This window comes from Corvus cornix, chromosome 3 (assembly GCF_000738735.6).
Source record: "Corvus cornix cornix isolate S_Up_H32 chromosome 3, ASM73873v5, whole genome shotgun sequence".
Classification (NCBI taxonomy): Eukaryota; Metazoa; Chordata; class Aves; order Passeriformes; family Corvidae; genus Corvus; species Corvus cornix.
This window is the reverse complement of record NC_047056.1, coordinates 69,204,521-69,220,150: the sequence shown is the minus strand read 5'-3', so window position 1 is coordinate 69,220,150 and position 15,630 is coordinate 69,204,521. Positions and strand designations below refer to the sequence as shown.

General features: G+C 45.2%; 1 protein-coding gene across 1 annotated transcript; it reads right to left on the bottom strand.

Moving 5' to 3' along the window:
- Positions 1-984: 984 nt before the first annotated feature.
- PPIL6 (peptidylprolyl isomerase like 6) lies at positions 985-13,747 on the bottom strand. Its single transcript, XM_039568595.1, is given in 10 exon segments — positions 985-1,100; positions 3,289-3,428; positions 5,720-5,726; positions 6,557-6,613; positions 7,990-8,072; positions 8,173-8,224; positions 9,557-9,749; positions 10,171-10,266; positions 11,545-11,655; positions 13,742-13,747. Coding segments are annotated over 10 exon segments (861 nt in total).
- Between the last annotated feature and the right edge of the window lie 1,883 nt (positions 13,748-15,630).

Sequence of the window (15,630 nt, the reverse complement as noted above, 5' to 3'; positions counted from 1 at the left end):
ATCCTTCCCTAATTCAGCCTTCCCCATCTTACCCTGGCACTCCTCTGGGAGGTTTAGCAGCTCATACCATGAGCCCAGGAGCAAAGGTCACTCAGCACAGCGCTCTTGGCAGCGCTGGGAACAGGGGTGGGAGAGCTGCACTCTGACCGTGTCCGGGTTGCCCTGGCACAGCAGGGCTGGTTTAGTCTCATGTCTGCAGCCAGGCTCCACGAATGAGTGCTCTTTCCTCTGATCCTCCAGTGCACTCGGTTATGGCCTCTCTTTCCAGCCTGCATTTTGGTCTTACACACACCTTCTCTTCTTTTAGTGCTCACCTGCTGGAGCCATCCATGCTCCAGCTCTGCACTGTGTGTCAGAGAGATCTTGCATGTAAGAAATCACTGACACTGGCACTCATTGTGGATTATATATTTACATCCACACATAACCTTAACCGTACTGCAGTAACTTTATAAACAGTATTTTTCTCTGTTTCAATGGCAGTAGTCACTTTTTTTAAATTGAGACCATCTGCTATAAATAATTACTTAAATCCTCTGCCTGGTCTAGCATTTCCTGGTTTTAGCCTGATGCAGCCCAACCTGATTCCAAGGACATTATTTTTAGTTTATAGTAGTCAATGCAGGATCAAATGTTTGGCCTTCACTGAGGCCACAGTCCTATGAACATATTTTTTCTTCTTTTTGTCTGGGATGTCATTTTACTGTATCAGTGCTTGTAACTCTATAATCATATTAACACTATTTCCCATAAATTGTAGGTGCACTGAAATATGTTCACAGGTCTTTTTCTCTTCTCCTGTAAAAATACTTTTTAACACCTTGTGAACATGTTTTTTTAAGCCAAAAAAATGTTTCCAAGCCATTCACATGTGCAAGATGACATGGTTTTATTTTTGCTGTAAGTGAAAGTCACTGTGGTTTGTAAAAAGCTGAGTGGGAAATAGGGCTCTACCTTACAGCAGGCCGGAAAACCACCTGGGAATCATGGATTGAAGGTCCCACAGTTAATTATCTTGCAGGCTACTGTAGGCCTTTTGTTATATGTAGGTACGACTTCCAGTGTTTGGAGGATGTCCATGCCCTTGATCACTTGAGAAAGTGCACATGGGATCCATCTCCATCCAAAGCCAAGCTCTGCAGCCTCTGTTTTGTGTGGGGCCATTACAAACGCAGGCACCTGTTTCCTACTGACAGGCTACACTCACCACGCTCTTTAAAAAGTTATTCTTCACAATGAATGCTGTCAGTTCTTGATTAAGTAGCCTCTAGCTGGCATTTTAGGAGGGATAAAAATACTATGGCTTTATGCAGCTACATTTATTTAAAGAAGCAAGTGTTGTTCCATGTGCCCCAGCTACAAATGGCCAGTACTTTTGAGATGAATGAAGTCAGGAGACACACTGTCAGAAGTGACAGTGTTAGGAGTGACTCCCTGTGAAATATCTTTCATTTCCTTCCTTCACAACACTAATCTGAATCCTGAAAACAGTCCAACATTTTGCGATCTCTATGATTTTCAGCCTGTCCTTCTCCCACGCTGTGGGAGGACAAGCTGTGCCTCCTGCAGGCGCCGGCACAGTGATGGATGCCAGCAGAGCTCCATAAAGCTTTGTGCTGTATCCCATCTCAGCCCACCCCATCCCATCCAGCAGAGTGGCACCAAACAAGGAGGACACTGCAGGCATCTCTTGTCCAAGCAGGGACATCAGAAAATCTGAACAGAGCAGAGCTTGGAAAGTACCTGGCTGTCCCTGTTGCACACTGTGGCTTCTTTTTGTTTCCTCAGGGTTAAACTCCCACTCAGATTTGGGAGGGTCTGGCTATAAGGTAATGGATCCTACACCTTTCAGATTGCAGAGAGCCAGTGGCAAGGCAGCAACTTGAAGTGGATGTTGCTAGTTATAAATATATCCAGCTTTTGGTTTGTTCTCTGTAGGTTTGAAAGCTATGCTTTTTGCTACTGTGTCTCGGTTTTGAAAGACAGGTGTCTGCTAAGGAAGGCAGAAGCCCCCCCTTGAAGTGGCAGATATAACTCCTTTTCCCTCTAAGTTATTATATTTTGAAATCAAGGGCCTTTAGGCGAAGATGTGGGAAATAGGAATAACAGTTCTTTACTCTATATATATATGTATATAACCAGTCAAACAAAACAACAACAACTATGGCAGTAACAGCAATCACAAACCCAGTCCCAGCCTTCTCGGCTGTCAGGCTATTTCCCCTCGGGTGCAGTTCCGCTCGCAGCCGGCAGGGGCGCTGGCGGCTCCCGGTGAGCAGGGCAGGTGCGATGGTTCCCCCGCGGCTGCAGGGGGCGCTCCGGAGCGAGCTCGGGAAACACGCGGCTCTGGTGCCCTGGGATCCCGGGAAGGATGGAACAAAGGCTTCACAAACCCCTGGGCAGCCGATCCCGGACTCTCAGGAACAGCAGGCTGGAACGGCAGGGACGAACGCAAATCCCGGGTGGCAGGCGAGATGTATCCAGATGGGAGAACCCCACGGAGGCCCAGGCAGGCAGGGCGAGCAGGGCTACAGCGTAGCGAAAGCTCGAAGCAGCAGCGGGGCAGGGCAGCCACAGCCCGGTCTCCAGCAGGGCAGGGAAAGCGGCTTTTGGGGTCCCGGCGTTGCTTCCAGCAGGAAGAAAGAACGGCCAAAAAGAAAGAAGCAGCAGCTCCTTTCTCTGCAGCTTCTCTCTCCGGACGCTCCGAGAGAGCTGACCCCACACCCAGGTGTAGACAAAAGAGTAGCCAGGCCCGCCCCACTCCCCTTTTTGTCTTTCTTAAGTACAGCTATTTGTCCCCTAGCAACATGCATATGGGAGAAAATTCCTTTAACAGAAAAAAAACTAAGACTAAACTGAAACCCCAACATACTGTTAAAGATGCTGTCTTTCTGCATGGTGTGGTAACATGGAAACTACACTGTGAATTTTTCTCTCTGTGGTAATACTTACATATTACCACTTACTTACTACTTACACTTTTTACACTTATTTTGTTCTCTTCCATCAAGCAAACTGCTGAAAGCAATATTCTTGTTTATTACATTCCTGAAAATCTAAAAATTTTAACAGGCTAGTCCTATATGTTAACCTACTGAGAACAAACTTCTAGTATGCATTTGCTAAAATAGTGTTTTTCAGCTAGTGAGGACAGAGCAGAGCCTGTAGGTTTTGTGAGATGCCTCCCTGTCTGTCAGGGCCCACCTTCAGCTGACACTGAGCTCTGCAGCCATGAGTTTGTAACCTTTGGTCCTGGACATGCCCTGGCAGCTTCCTTAGTTTTGCCATATGGTTTTCTAGCTTGAGCAATATATTTCTTGTCCAGGTGGGGAGCTGGCTGGAAGGTGATGTGGAACTGCAAGCTGTTCCTGTGGCGACTCTTGCTGGCCATCCCTAGGATTCCTCTTCCTTTGTGATGGATGGAGAAGCTTTCATCCAGGGAAAGAGTTGGGGGATGACAGGCTGCAATTCTGTTGCTCCGTTTGCTGCTATTCACAATAAAAGTCCCTTTTACCAGCTCCTTCAAGCTCCCTTTCCTCCTTTCACACTCACCTTTTTCCTTTACCTCAAAGGTTTCATTGAGTCTTATCAGCAAAGTCTGGTTTAAATCCATGTCTTTTCTGGAAAAAGCTTCCTGCTACTGTCAAGTGCTTAAGCCAATAAAGAAGCTAATGAAAAAATACCCATAAAAAACAGCACTCTGGATCCCTGTTTTTGGTCTGTAATGACTCTTGCCAGATTAGTTCAAGATTCTTATCATGGCAGTTCCCCATGCCTGCTTGTGATTATTCCCATTGTATGGATGAGGAAGGTAGGAGGCAGAGAGGATGCTCCAAGCACGGCCTCTGCTCTGCCTCCCCTCATGCCGCTGCCAGTGGCAGAGGACAAGATTCCCATGAGCACAGTCAGGGCTGTGAGGGCAGGACATGGCTGGCTGGGCTGGGATACCCAGCTGCTTCCAGGCCTTGGCAACTTGCACAGGAGGGCAAACAGAATACTTCTTTATCTAAATAAAATGACAGAGCTGAATAAATGGAGAGCAGATACTGAGTTAAGGAAGCCAGGGTGCTCCTAGAGTAGAAGTTGTTTTTCCAGGGTGAGGAGAGGAGGCAGGCGATAGGAATGAGAGCTGTGAGGAGGTGAAGAGGATCCTCCATGCTGGCTGAGAAAGGACTCATGAGAGAAGAAATCACTCTCAAGAGTGACAACTGGGGAGAAGCAAGCATTAGGTATGCTTGGGTTTGGGAAAATATGGCAAGGACTTGACTCCTTTTCTCTGGAGAGGAGGGAGCCTGGCTTTGAGGTGGGCAGGGGGGTCCACTGATCCTGTCATCCTCCATCACCATCTGACCTGATCACACTGAGCAGTCAAGAGCCCCATCAAGCTTTCAACAAGCTTTAAGGAAAATGAAAAAATATTTAGGTTTTATTTTTCTCTGATTTTTTTTTTTTTTTTAATTCTTGTTACCTTGTGTGAGAGCCTTCCTCAGAAACTGATTCATAAAAATGGTAGTTAAATTTTAGCTGAACAATTACTCCCTGACTGCTGCCCTGTGGCTTGCAAAATTACTTCAGCAGACTAATTTTGGAGTGGGATGCTTTGTCCTTTGACACAATGCTCCAGTACAAGCGATTCTGTGTAATTGCCTCAGTCCTTTCATCTCATTACAGTAAAATGAGGTTGTGTCCCATTAATTCCAGCAGGCACTGGTTGCAGTGCCCAGACACATGCCAAGCACGGAGTCTCCCAGAACATTACCAGCTGACAGAGGCATCTCTCACCCTTTTCAGGTATCGAAGATGTTTGTCCTCTGCCCTCAGCGTAAAGTAGTTTTGTGGGAAGTATCGGGAAAGCAATCTAAGCCTTAAAATAGAAAGGCATACCCAAGGGAACACCTTTCTCAAGGGTGGAAAGGAACTTCTAATTAAAGAGGGGGAAGGCAAGAAGTAGCAATCTCCTCCTTTAATGCATCAACACATGGAGTATGTGCAATATGGATACAAAACTCTTGCAGGGACACATTCAAGGTTGACTGATTCCAAATTAAATCCAACTTTAAATTACTGAAGCAATTTTTGGTATATTGTCCCCTTCCCACATGACATGGCAGCTTCTTTCCTTAGTTGGGAAAGCACAAGCTCAGCCTGGAGGAGGATGATGGAGCTGGAGTAAAATGGTGCATGCAAGCTGCAACAGCTCCCCTGTGTGCAGAGGTGCTTGTGTACATGCAAACTTGTTTCTACCTGACACGTAAATTAAGTAAATCTACGGGTCATAAAAAATGACAATTTCTACCCAAAAAGAAGGTGCAAGAGGTACAAGATGGGCACTAGCACAAATCCACTGGATAACATTGCTGGAAAAGAGTATTCACAAAATTTTAAATGCTTGGTGACACCCACCTTGCAAACAATTTAACAGCCAGTCCTATTTTTTTCCAATACCAGCTTATGTTCTCTCAGAGATGTGTGTGCCCTGAGAGCCTGGGCTTGCTGCTGTTCCAGGAGCTCCAGCATCAAAGAAGTGGCTTTTGCCTTTTCCTGTCCACTCCAGAAAGCTCAGAGCATTTAGTGCCTTAAATCCCACACACCAGGCTTCCACCTCCAGCAGCTTTCCTGTTCACCAGTGCTACTACATTTTGCTCCATCCAACCTGGGACCTTGAGGTGAGAGCAGCTTCTCCTCAAAGGCAGGCTCTTCAGCATCTTGGGAAATTAACTTTTCAGCTGCACTAAGCATTTCTGATTTCAGTGTTGGCTGCTGCCCAGCCTGCTCAAATGGTTTGTGCCATTGACAGTGGGAAAGCTTTTTATATAAGGGAACGTAAATGATCTTCAAAAGTGCTTTACCTGTCATAAAGTGTCTTAGTCTAGCATTTAGTCAAAACCGAAAATCCCAATGTCAATTATATGGGTTGTTTTTCTTAAATATTAAAAGATAGAATGTTTTTCTTTGTTTACATTTTATTACTTTATACAAGTATGAGGGAACATTCTTGGTTAAACTTAGGTCATATTTGTCATTTTTCACCTTTCAGGGTTTTATATGAGATTCAGAGCTCCCACCCACAGAGTTGAGACTGCTGGCAGTAATGCCTGTTGTGTGCCCAAGCCTGAAAAGCTGCCTGAGGTCCAGGAATTCTAGAGTTAAAGCTGACTTACTTCTATTACTTTCAATGCATTTAAACAGGTGGTAGGTGTGCCTGGAGATGTGTAGCTAATCCACTTCTGCATTTCTAGGGTCCTGTCCCCAAAGGGGAGTATTTGAAGTAGGCAGTGGGTGATCATCAGCCCTCATTTAGGCAAGGACAAGGGGCTGGTGGAGCTGAGCTTCAGGCAGGGGACGTAAGAGGAAGGGGACAAGGTTACAGATCAAAAAGTTTTCTCACTAAAGCAGTCTGCTTGTGCTAATGCAAGCAGATTCTGACTGAAAACCAAACCTTTTTGCTTTAGGGAGATGAAAAGCAGTTCCCAGCTTATTATGTGAATAAGATCAGAACAACTTGATTTTTGTGAAAATTCACCATTTGCACAGTCAGATAGCTGGGGAGACATACCTTCAAAGGTAGGACCATAAATTGACTCTCCTTCATTTCCTTTTCCAGTTATGGTATCTGCAGGGTTGATAAAAGTAATCATCAGAGTATGGTTATCACAGGCATTTATCACCGGGTTGTTGGTGAGCTGCTCAGCTGAGGTCAGAGACATGGGCTGCACATCAGCCTGGGGGAACAAGTGCTTCCATCTCTGTTTCACTACTGGAATTTTGACAGAACTTTGGGAAGAGCCCTTCTTCCATTCCAGGAGACAGTGTCTCTAGGAGCTATTTCATGCAGTGTGTTTAATTGCTGCTGCTCTGAGAAGGGCCAGCATCTCCTGCTGGGAGAGCTATGGCAATGGCAGAGCTGAGCCAAGGAAGGAATGCCCCGAAAAAAGATGACTGTCAGAGGGATTAGGGTTAGAAGAAAGAAAGATGAAAATGCAGCTGTGATTTTATGGTAAGGTAAGGCCACTAACTTGTCTAAGAAAGGAGAATTGATAAGAGTGAAATTCCTATTCAGCTGAATGAGTGAGGCACTAAGGAAACTGATGTATCTTTTTTTTTTTTTTTTAATAAGTCTAGTTTTGCTACATTGTTTAGACATTATCAGGTTATCATTAGTCCTCTACAGTAGCAAGCTTGTAATTTTAGATTGCTTTTATGGACTACATAGATTTCTGCATAGTTATTCATGAAAAGCATATTCATAGTATAAACCTGAAATGTATTTACACATATTTGGAGCAAGGCAAGAAGTATGGGTAGGTAAGATGTGTGATAGAAAAAAAGGGAGTAACAAAGGAATTGCCTTCTGATATGCCTTGCTATCTTGACCTCCCCGGGGATGCCAGGTGGGCAGGCTGTGTGACCCATTACTCGTGGTGCCTTTTTCCTTGGGGCCATGCTCAAAGCATAGCACTGGAATTCCGACAACTCACCAGCACGCTTGCAAGGGCTCTGGCACTTGACTAAATGCCTTTGTAAATTAACCTCTTTAAAAAACAAATAATATACTTCCCTATGGTTAATTTTAGTTTTCTCATATTTCCAATTAGTTTCATAATTGCTTACCAATCAACCTAATGGAAAATAGTTTTAATGTTTTCAGTTAGTTTTCCTAAATTCTTTTGAAAGGGTCCTGGATAATCAAAAGAATAAATTACTCAGACTTTTCCTATGTTTAGAAAACAAGATGTGAAAAGAGAAAATGTTTTCTGGTTTTATATATCTATATATGCATATGTACATACACATATATACACACACACACATATATATATGAATTAAGAGATTAGCATTGTCCTGGAGTTCAGGTATGTTTCCATAGATAAAGACTGCTATTCATGCGGATCACAACACCACCCCACCCCCTTGTCTTGTGCTGTAACTCTGTTTTACGCAGGAAACCCACCTCCCCCTTGGACCTACTTGTTTTTCACTAGGCATCACAGAGAGAGTTTGCTCCGCTGGAGCACAGAACCTGGAAATTCTCACAGGTTCTGGGACATGCATCCGAAAAGACCTGCAAAAGTGAGAGGAGGAAAACACGTGTGAAATTCCCAGCTGACAACATGTGAAATTCCTAGCTGAAGTCCACTGGCCAGATTCCTCACTTTTGCTTTTCTCTTCTGTAGTTTACCTCGAAGAGCAGCCTCCTCAATGGCCATTCCTATGTACACAAACACTGTTTAAAGCAGAAAAACAAATGCAGTGAGGGAAAGGCCAACTCTCTGTGCTGCACTCCTTCTCTAAGGCAGGCCAGTGGGAATGGTGTCCTGGGTTGCAGTGTATTCTATAACCATCCTCATGAGCTGTTGAAACCAGGTGGGGCAGTGTTTCCTTGCCTCCTGCCCCCAGACCATCTTGCTGTTAATCATCATTGTCCTGCCGCCTGACTCAGAGATAACTCCCTCCGGACTATCTTCTGTTAATGAGCCTAATCAACACTTGGCCTCATGACTTATTATCCTATTGTGAGATGCTCCACCCAGAGGGAGGAGCCAAGCATCCCATTGTGGATGTAATCTGAGATTCTGAACACCACTGACAACCTTTCCCACTGGATTTCCAGGGGAAAGGAGCTATGCAGCCACCACTGGACCTCCTGAGGAAGAGCAGACCCTTTTTCTACAGGATCACCGCTTCAGAGGACTGTAGCCACCATTCTACCAGACTGCTACCACCACCCTGACTAACAGGGTGTCAGGTTTTATCCTGACTCTCAGTTTGAACTAGTGTTTTCTTTTATTTTTTTCCTTTTCTCTAATTTCCCCATTAAATTGTTATTCTGACTTGGTGCCTCCCACTGGTTTGTTTTCAAACTAGTACAAATGGTCTCAGAAAATGTCTGCAGGATTGTCAAGGAACAACAGAATCTCTATGGTTTTGTTTAAATAAAAAATTTTTAAAAAAAGAGGGTGTTTTACTGCATTCTGGGCAGAAATAATCCCCCAGAGTGTGCTAAAGCAAGCTACTGGGCAGGGCCTGGTTCTTTATCATGCATTTATTTACATGTTTATTGCAGCTGGTACAATAGAGGCAGGAATATTGGTCACCCTGCCAAAATGGACATTACTTGCTCTCCCAGCCAGACTGGTATTTTGCACCTCACACCACCACAGCGTTTCAGGGGGGCCTTGGCTGGGAAAGGAGGGATTTGGCAGTTGGGCTTTTGGTACCCAGGAATAAGGGTACCCAAGAATTTTGGTACCCAAGGGCTCGTTTGGTAGCAGCATAGTCAGCACAGTTACACTTTTGTCTGAAGCAGTCGGTGCAGGTCAGGCATCTGGGCTAGTGTTTGTCCCTCCAGGGCTGCCAAGAGCCATGGAGACTCTGCCATCCTTGGCAGGGGCTGCTCCCCATCAGCCTCTCCAACCCTGCCATCACAGGGCAGAAAAACAAGAAAGGTGCCACAGCTGCCTGTGCTCACTTTTCTTCCTTCCCACGGTATCTGCCCTTTCCCTAGACAACCTCCCCAGCTCCTTACAGACCTCGTGCTCCTGTAAAGCAGTGCTACTTGCCTGGCTGTTTTTCAGGTATTTGCTGTATAGATCCTCAGCAATTGCTTGATAAAGTGCCTTGGGCCTAAAGTCTCAATAGTCCCACTCATGGTAAGGCAACTTGAGCAGCTCCTTCTCATTCCCCAGCACTTGGCCATCAATGAGGCACATCACCAAGGAGGTATATGGACACACCTCAACTCTCAGTTCCTGCATTTCAGAGGGACAGCAAGGCCTCCAGGGATTAATTACATACTTAGTGAAGAAACAATCATAATATCCACCATAGGTGAAGTGGCCTGTGGTATTTTTATGCCTTTGCTACTTAAACCACAAATCCCACCAACTGGAACAGACTGCTCAGCAGCTTTCAGCAAGGTGTGCCCTGAAGGTTTGGATCCTGCTGCTTGGGAAATTATCATGCTAAAAGTCGTCTGGGTGTCATTTGGGGGATAGCTTGGACTGAACAGGGAAAGCACCTGGAGAGCTCCATCCTGCCTTGAGAGTCTGAGGACATAAAATATATTGGGGTGGAAAAGCTCACTTGCAAAATCTGCAGGTGGCACTCACAGCTGGGAGAGGCTGCAGCCCTGGGGAGAGGACACAAACAACCTGACGATGCAGGAGTTACCTGCTTTTTCTCCTATAAATAGTCATGTCATGCAGATTCTACTAAAGGCTGTATTACAGGATCTGCAAACTTGCTTGGAAACTTCAGCTTCAGAAACTGTATTTTCCAGGTAAGGAAAAAAAATGGGCCTACATGTAGTTTAATACCTTCCCGTACCCTGTCCTATCACAGCTTGTACTTCCCTTACAAACTGCAACCTAACTCACCTTCTAACCCAGTTATTGCCCTCCACACCTCGTGCCTCCGGCATAATTCCCAATACTTGGATAAGTGCATGCAAAGGGCTCTAAATCCCTGTTTGCAGGGATTTAGAGGTAGTGGGTGTCTGGTTTTTCTCTGAAAAACTGCTTCACAAATATTATTCAATTACACTGGTACTCCCCTCACCCCTCCCTGCCATGTGAGAGAGATGTAAGCGGGGAGATATTCAAAGATGTTGCTGAGCATCACCAACTGCACTTTTGCATGTCCAGGAGATTGGGTGCAGGGCCTTGGGGCAGGTGAGTGCTTGGTGAAGGCTGCAAGGTGAACATTTCCAGTCCTTGTTGCTTGTACTGTTGCCTCAGAAGTGAGCTGCTATTTAGATATGGGACATTCCTGTCTATCAGCTTAGCCTCACCTCCACATGGGCTATGGCACACAAGCACCACAAGCTGTGGCCTAAAGCCAGCTGGGCTGGCCTTAACATAAAGCAAAGAAGTGACTCTGTTCATCTCATGGTCCCTGTTGCTATGGCTGGGATGGTGGCTGGAATAAAAACGAAAAAAGCCAAGAGGCACACACCCCTGCAGCTATCAGCTTGGCTTGCCCTTAGGGCTGCTGATAGATGGCAGAGCTTTGTCAGCTGTAACTAATGCCTGGGAATGAGCCTGGCAGACAAACCCCTACAGGCTAGGAGGGCAGAAAGGTCAGCATTGTGCACCCTGAGGTGGGCTGTGTGTTGTGCCTCTGCCACACAGCTGAGCTTCCAGGGAAAGCCTGCAAAAACCCCATGAGGTTTGCAGCTTCTTGCTTTCTCACTTGCACTGCCAGAGCTGCATTAAGGGATTTGCTGTAAGATGCTGAGCTGTGATATGTGTGACATCTCGTACAACACTGCACAGCTGTAACATTTCTTGGAGGTGTAGGAACAAGGAGGTGAGGATGATGCAGTGCAGACCCCTGCCCTGAGCAGCACCAAGCCAGAAGTCCGTAAAACCTCAGTGCTGGTGCCTGCACCTGGCAGCAGCAAAGAAAAGCAGAAACATGAAGTTTGGAATATTTTCTTCCCAAGAGCTGATGCCAGGTGCAGGCATTTCTCTGTTTATTTGCTTCAAGCCCACACCACTCCCTGCTCCTTCCAAACTGGTACTGGGGCTGAAGCCCAGGGGCTACCTCTGCCATAAACCTGGCCACATGGAAAAACAGGTGCTGGAGCAGCCCCACCACCATCACTACCACAGGCACCCACCTGCCCGTGGCAGTCTGGCCACCATGAGTTTGAGTCTGTCAACAGGGCCCAGCTCCATGGGAACACCAGACACCAGCCCACACCCTTACCCTGCATTTCTAAGCACTTCCCAAGCCTAATGTAAGCAGTTTTCTATTGGAGGTCAGAAAAGGCTCCAATATCTGTTTTCCCCTGAAGGAAGGAAAACCGGGTTACACAGAAAGCATGTGGCAGAGCAGAGGACTGAAGCCAGCTCTTTCCAGAACTTTTGATGGATGCTGTCAGTAGCACTTAAAAGAAAGAGTGAAGAGCGTCTTGCTAAAAGCAAATGCCCAGCAAAAAGTGGTAAGTAAAAGCAAACATGAGAGCACTGCTTCCTCACAACACTCCCAGCCTCCAGTGAGCCTCTGCTCAAGGATTTCCTGGTATCTCTGCGTTTAATTCCCCCCGGCAGCTCTTTTTCATTTGAAATTCTTTGCTTTTCAGGCAAATGTGAAAGCCTGGCATCCACAAATTTCTGTGGCAATGAGATTTACAGCTTAATTACACCCTGTGTAAAATGTGTGTCTCCTTTTGACGCAAAAACTCCTACCCACAGCTGTATTTGCTGGGCACTGCTGAGACATCATTCCTGCTGGCAGCGCATGGACGGAGCAGTTCCAGAGGGGTCGCGGCTCCCACAGCAAAGCTTTGTGCCACCGCGGCAGCTTTGCTCTTTTGGCTCATGCAGCACGTGCAAAAGCTGCTTTGTGGGACAGCTGTAGGTTCAGCTCGGGCATCTGTCAGCACGGCTGGGTCAGGTCACTTTTCATCTCTGAGCACAGTGAACTTTAGGAGCCACTGGTGTTAGAAGTGACAAAACTGAATTTGTGTGTTGTGTAAAAAAAATTGTGTAACTTTTCAGGGAACAACAGAACAATTGTCACATCCCCAGGAAAAATACATCTTTCATGTGTCAAAATCCTATTGCAGGTGAAACAGCTGAGATTTTCTTGCAGAAAAAACCTATGTTAAATTAAAAAAACCCCAAACCAGTTGAGTTCTTATCTTAATAACAATGTGCATTTTTTTCTCCAACTGGATATCCCACTGGCTTTATAAAGTCATACGTGTTTACAGAACCACAGAGTCAGAACCAAAAAGCCTCCTGGGTAAATGTTGCTAAATTACACATGTCTATAAAAAACCCAGACTGAGCAAGAAATCACAGGTTGCCGATGGGCCTCTTCCAGGTAGCCCTGAAGTCTCTCTGGTCTGGCTCAGTGGTAGTTTCCTACAGTGATTCATTAGGGCAATGCTTTTTTAAGAGGTTTGTTGGGATTTGCAGCAGTGCTGGTTTTGAAGAGCTCCATCCTCACAGTATCAGGGGCTGTGAAGACAATCAGATTCTCGTCTACCACAGCTGCTCCCTTGCCTGAAAGATCCATGCACAAGGTGTTATCATTTCATGTGATGATGTCCTCCTGCTGAAAAAATGCAGAAAAATAAGGCAGACAAAACAGTTTGGACAAGGAGATATGTTAAAATGGTAAGACAAGGCAGTTTTAATTGTCAGCCAGGTCCTGGGCAGCAGTAGATGAGCTGAGGTGTGACAGTAGGTAACTGCAAGCAGCACATACAAATGCAGGCATGTTTTGTGGGCTGTGACTGCGTGATGCAAAGGAAAGCCCCTTTCCTTCCTCCTCCCAAAGGTCGGCAGCACAGCTGCTGGAGCCTCTGTAGGCTGTAAGCTAAGCAGAATCTAATTTTGGTAGCCAGGCTATATGGCTTCTGCTGCAGCCAAAAAAAGGTCTTATTTAAAGTCCAGAGGAGAAGCAGCGTATCCAAAGTCAAATATAAAATCAGCTTCAGAAAATACTGTCTTGGCTACCTATTTTCCCCTACATCCATATTTTTAGCTCGATACAGATTAATGCAACTGAAGTTTATTGGGCTTTCTGAAACATCTCTTTTCTTTTTGCACCACAACATTTAATGATTAAACCCAGAGCAATCCACTACCTATAATATTTTAAATTTACGCACAAGAAATTCTGTTCTTGAAATTTAATTCTGTACCTACATAGGACTGGCTCCCATTAATCCTTTTTCTTTGAAAAAAAATTACTTTCTTTTTTACTGATAATTTCTAGGCATTCTTACTGTCATTGTGGCCAAGAAAGGGAATTAACTATAAACATGCTGGTAATAGTCAACTGATAGTCAAAGTCAAAAAGAAAAGCAATGATTAGCCTAACAAGCGTAACTTGTTTGCTCAACAGGACTGTTTTCTGAAAATTTATTTTTGGTGTTTTTTTATAAAAAGAGCATGCCAAGAACCACCAATTACTCGTTGTCTAATCTGCTCTGGTTTTTATTTCTCCACTTCTTTTCTCATCACTTGGTAATTCAGGTACATTAAATTTTATTCAACAGGTTGCCAATTATGAAAATTATATATATTAAAATCCTGAACTGGGTGACTAATATTGATTTCAGACTCTATTACCTGTTTATGACAACATGATACTGTTCTGCAAGCCTGTTTGTAGTACTCAGATGAGGATAAATGTTTTGTGGGTGACAAGAGTTAGATGTGAATTAGTGAGTGCTGTTCTCCTTGCCAGCTGTGGCACATGTGCTGTGCTGCATTCAGTTTGGGGAGGAAAACAATTACCACGAAGGAAAATATGGAAAGCATACGAGGTTGTGCAGTACCTTTAAACAATGATACTGAAAGCCTTTCAAAGGTCGGGCAGCAATGCTCTTGGCAACTTAAAGTCCTTTGAAGAGTGCGCATGCACCCTGACACAAGACACAAGAGTTTTGCTTCTATGTGATTCTCAGAGGGTTTTCTTGCTCCAAACCCCTTCACCTGGTGCAGCTGCAGCTGTTTCAGTTCCTTTCAGTCCAAAATAGCCTCTGAAAAGGTACTGAGAAACAGAAGAGAAAGCAGACAAAACTAATTTAAAAAAATTATACACACACACACATATACATAAATATACATATATGTTTGAGAGAGACCCCCACATGACTGTACTAAAGGAGAGCTGCTAGAGGTCAGCCAGAGACATCTTGGTAAAGGGCAAGTAAAGTCACAGAATGGGTCAGGTTGGAAGGGACCACAGTGGATCATCTGGTCCAACCTCCCTGCTCAAGCAGGGTCCTCCCAGAGCACAGGGCACAGGATTTTGTGTCCAGGCAGTTCTTGAGTATCTCCAGTGCGGGAGACTCCACAACTTCTCTGGGCAATGTGTTCCAGTACACTCAGTCACTCACACAGGAAAGAAGTTCTTCCTCATGTCAGAAAAATTTGCAGGACAGGGTAGAAAGTTTGCTAACTAAAGCAAAAATCTGCTTCCTGCTATTCCAAAGATACTTTCAATTAGGTAGGATTAAAATATTAGCCAGAAATGAGCAGTAAGCATACTACAGTGAGATGCTGAGAATATGCCTGGATGGGCATTTCCATTTGGAAGAATTGCTTGGGACAGATATGATCAGTAGTCCCTCTGTTGTGGAAAACCATTTATTGTTCACCATGTTTTACAGAGGATCTGAAAAGGGACGGAACATAGAGAACTGTTGTAGCTCATGGAACTGCAACTCTGCAAGCACCAGACTCTTTAATTAGTCTCTAACGAATAGATAAAAGAGGTCCTGAAATCAGCTCTGGAGAGTGTGGCATTACCTCTTCCTTCTCTGCTCTTGGTGAGAACCTGCAGTGCAGAAGGACTGGGAAAAAGGCCTGCGCAGATGGACTTCTGACTGTGTGAAGATAAGCAGACCCAGGAAGCACCCCTGCCTGCTCCCGCACTCAGGGGCACGCCTGCTGTGCAAACTGGCCTCCTCCCAGCCACTCCCAGCTCAGACTCAGCTTTTCTCCTGGATAAGGACACTTACACAGGATATTGGCAGGGGCACAGTCTGCTGCAGAGTTGGAAGACATGGGGAGATGGGAAACACTCCAGGCTGCTGTGCTCACATAGGCATTGGGTTGGTGATTAGGAATAAATCCCATACTAGTTTTCAGTTAAGGTGAAGCAGGA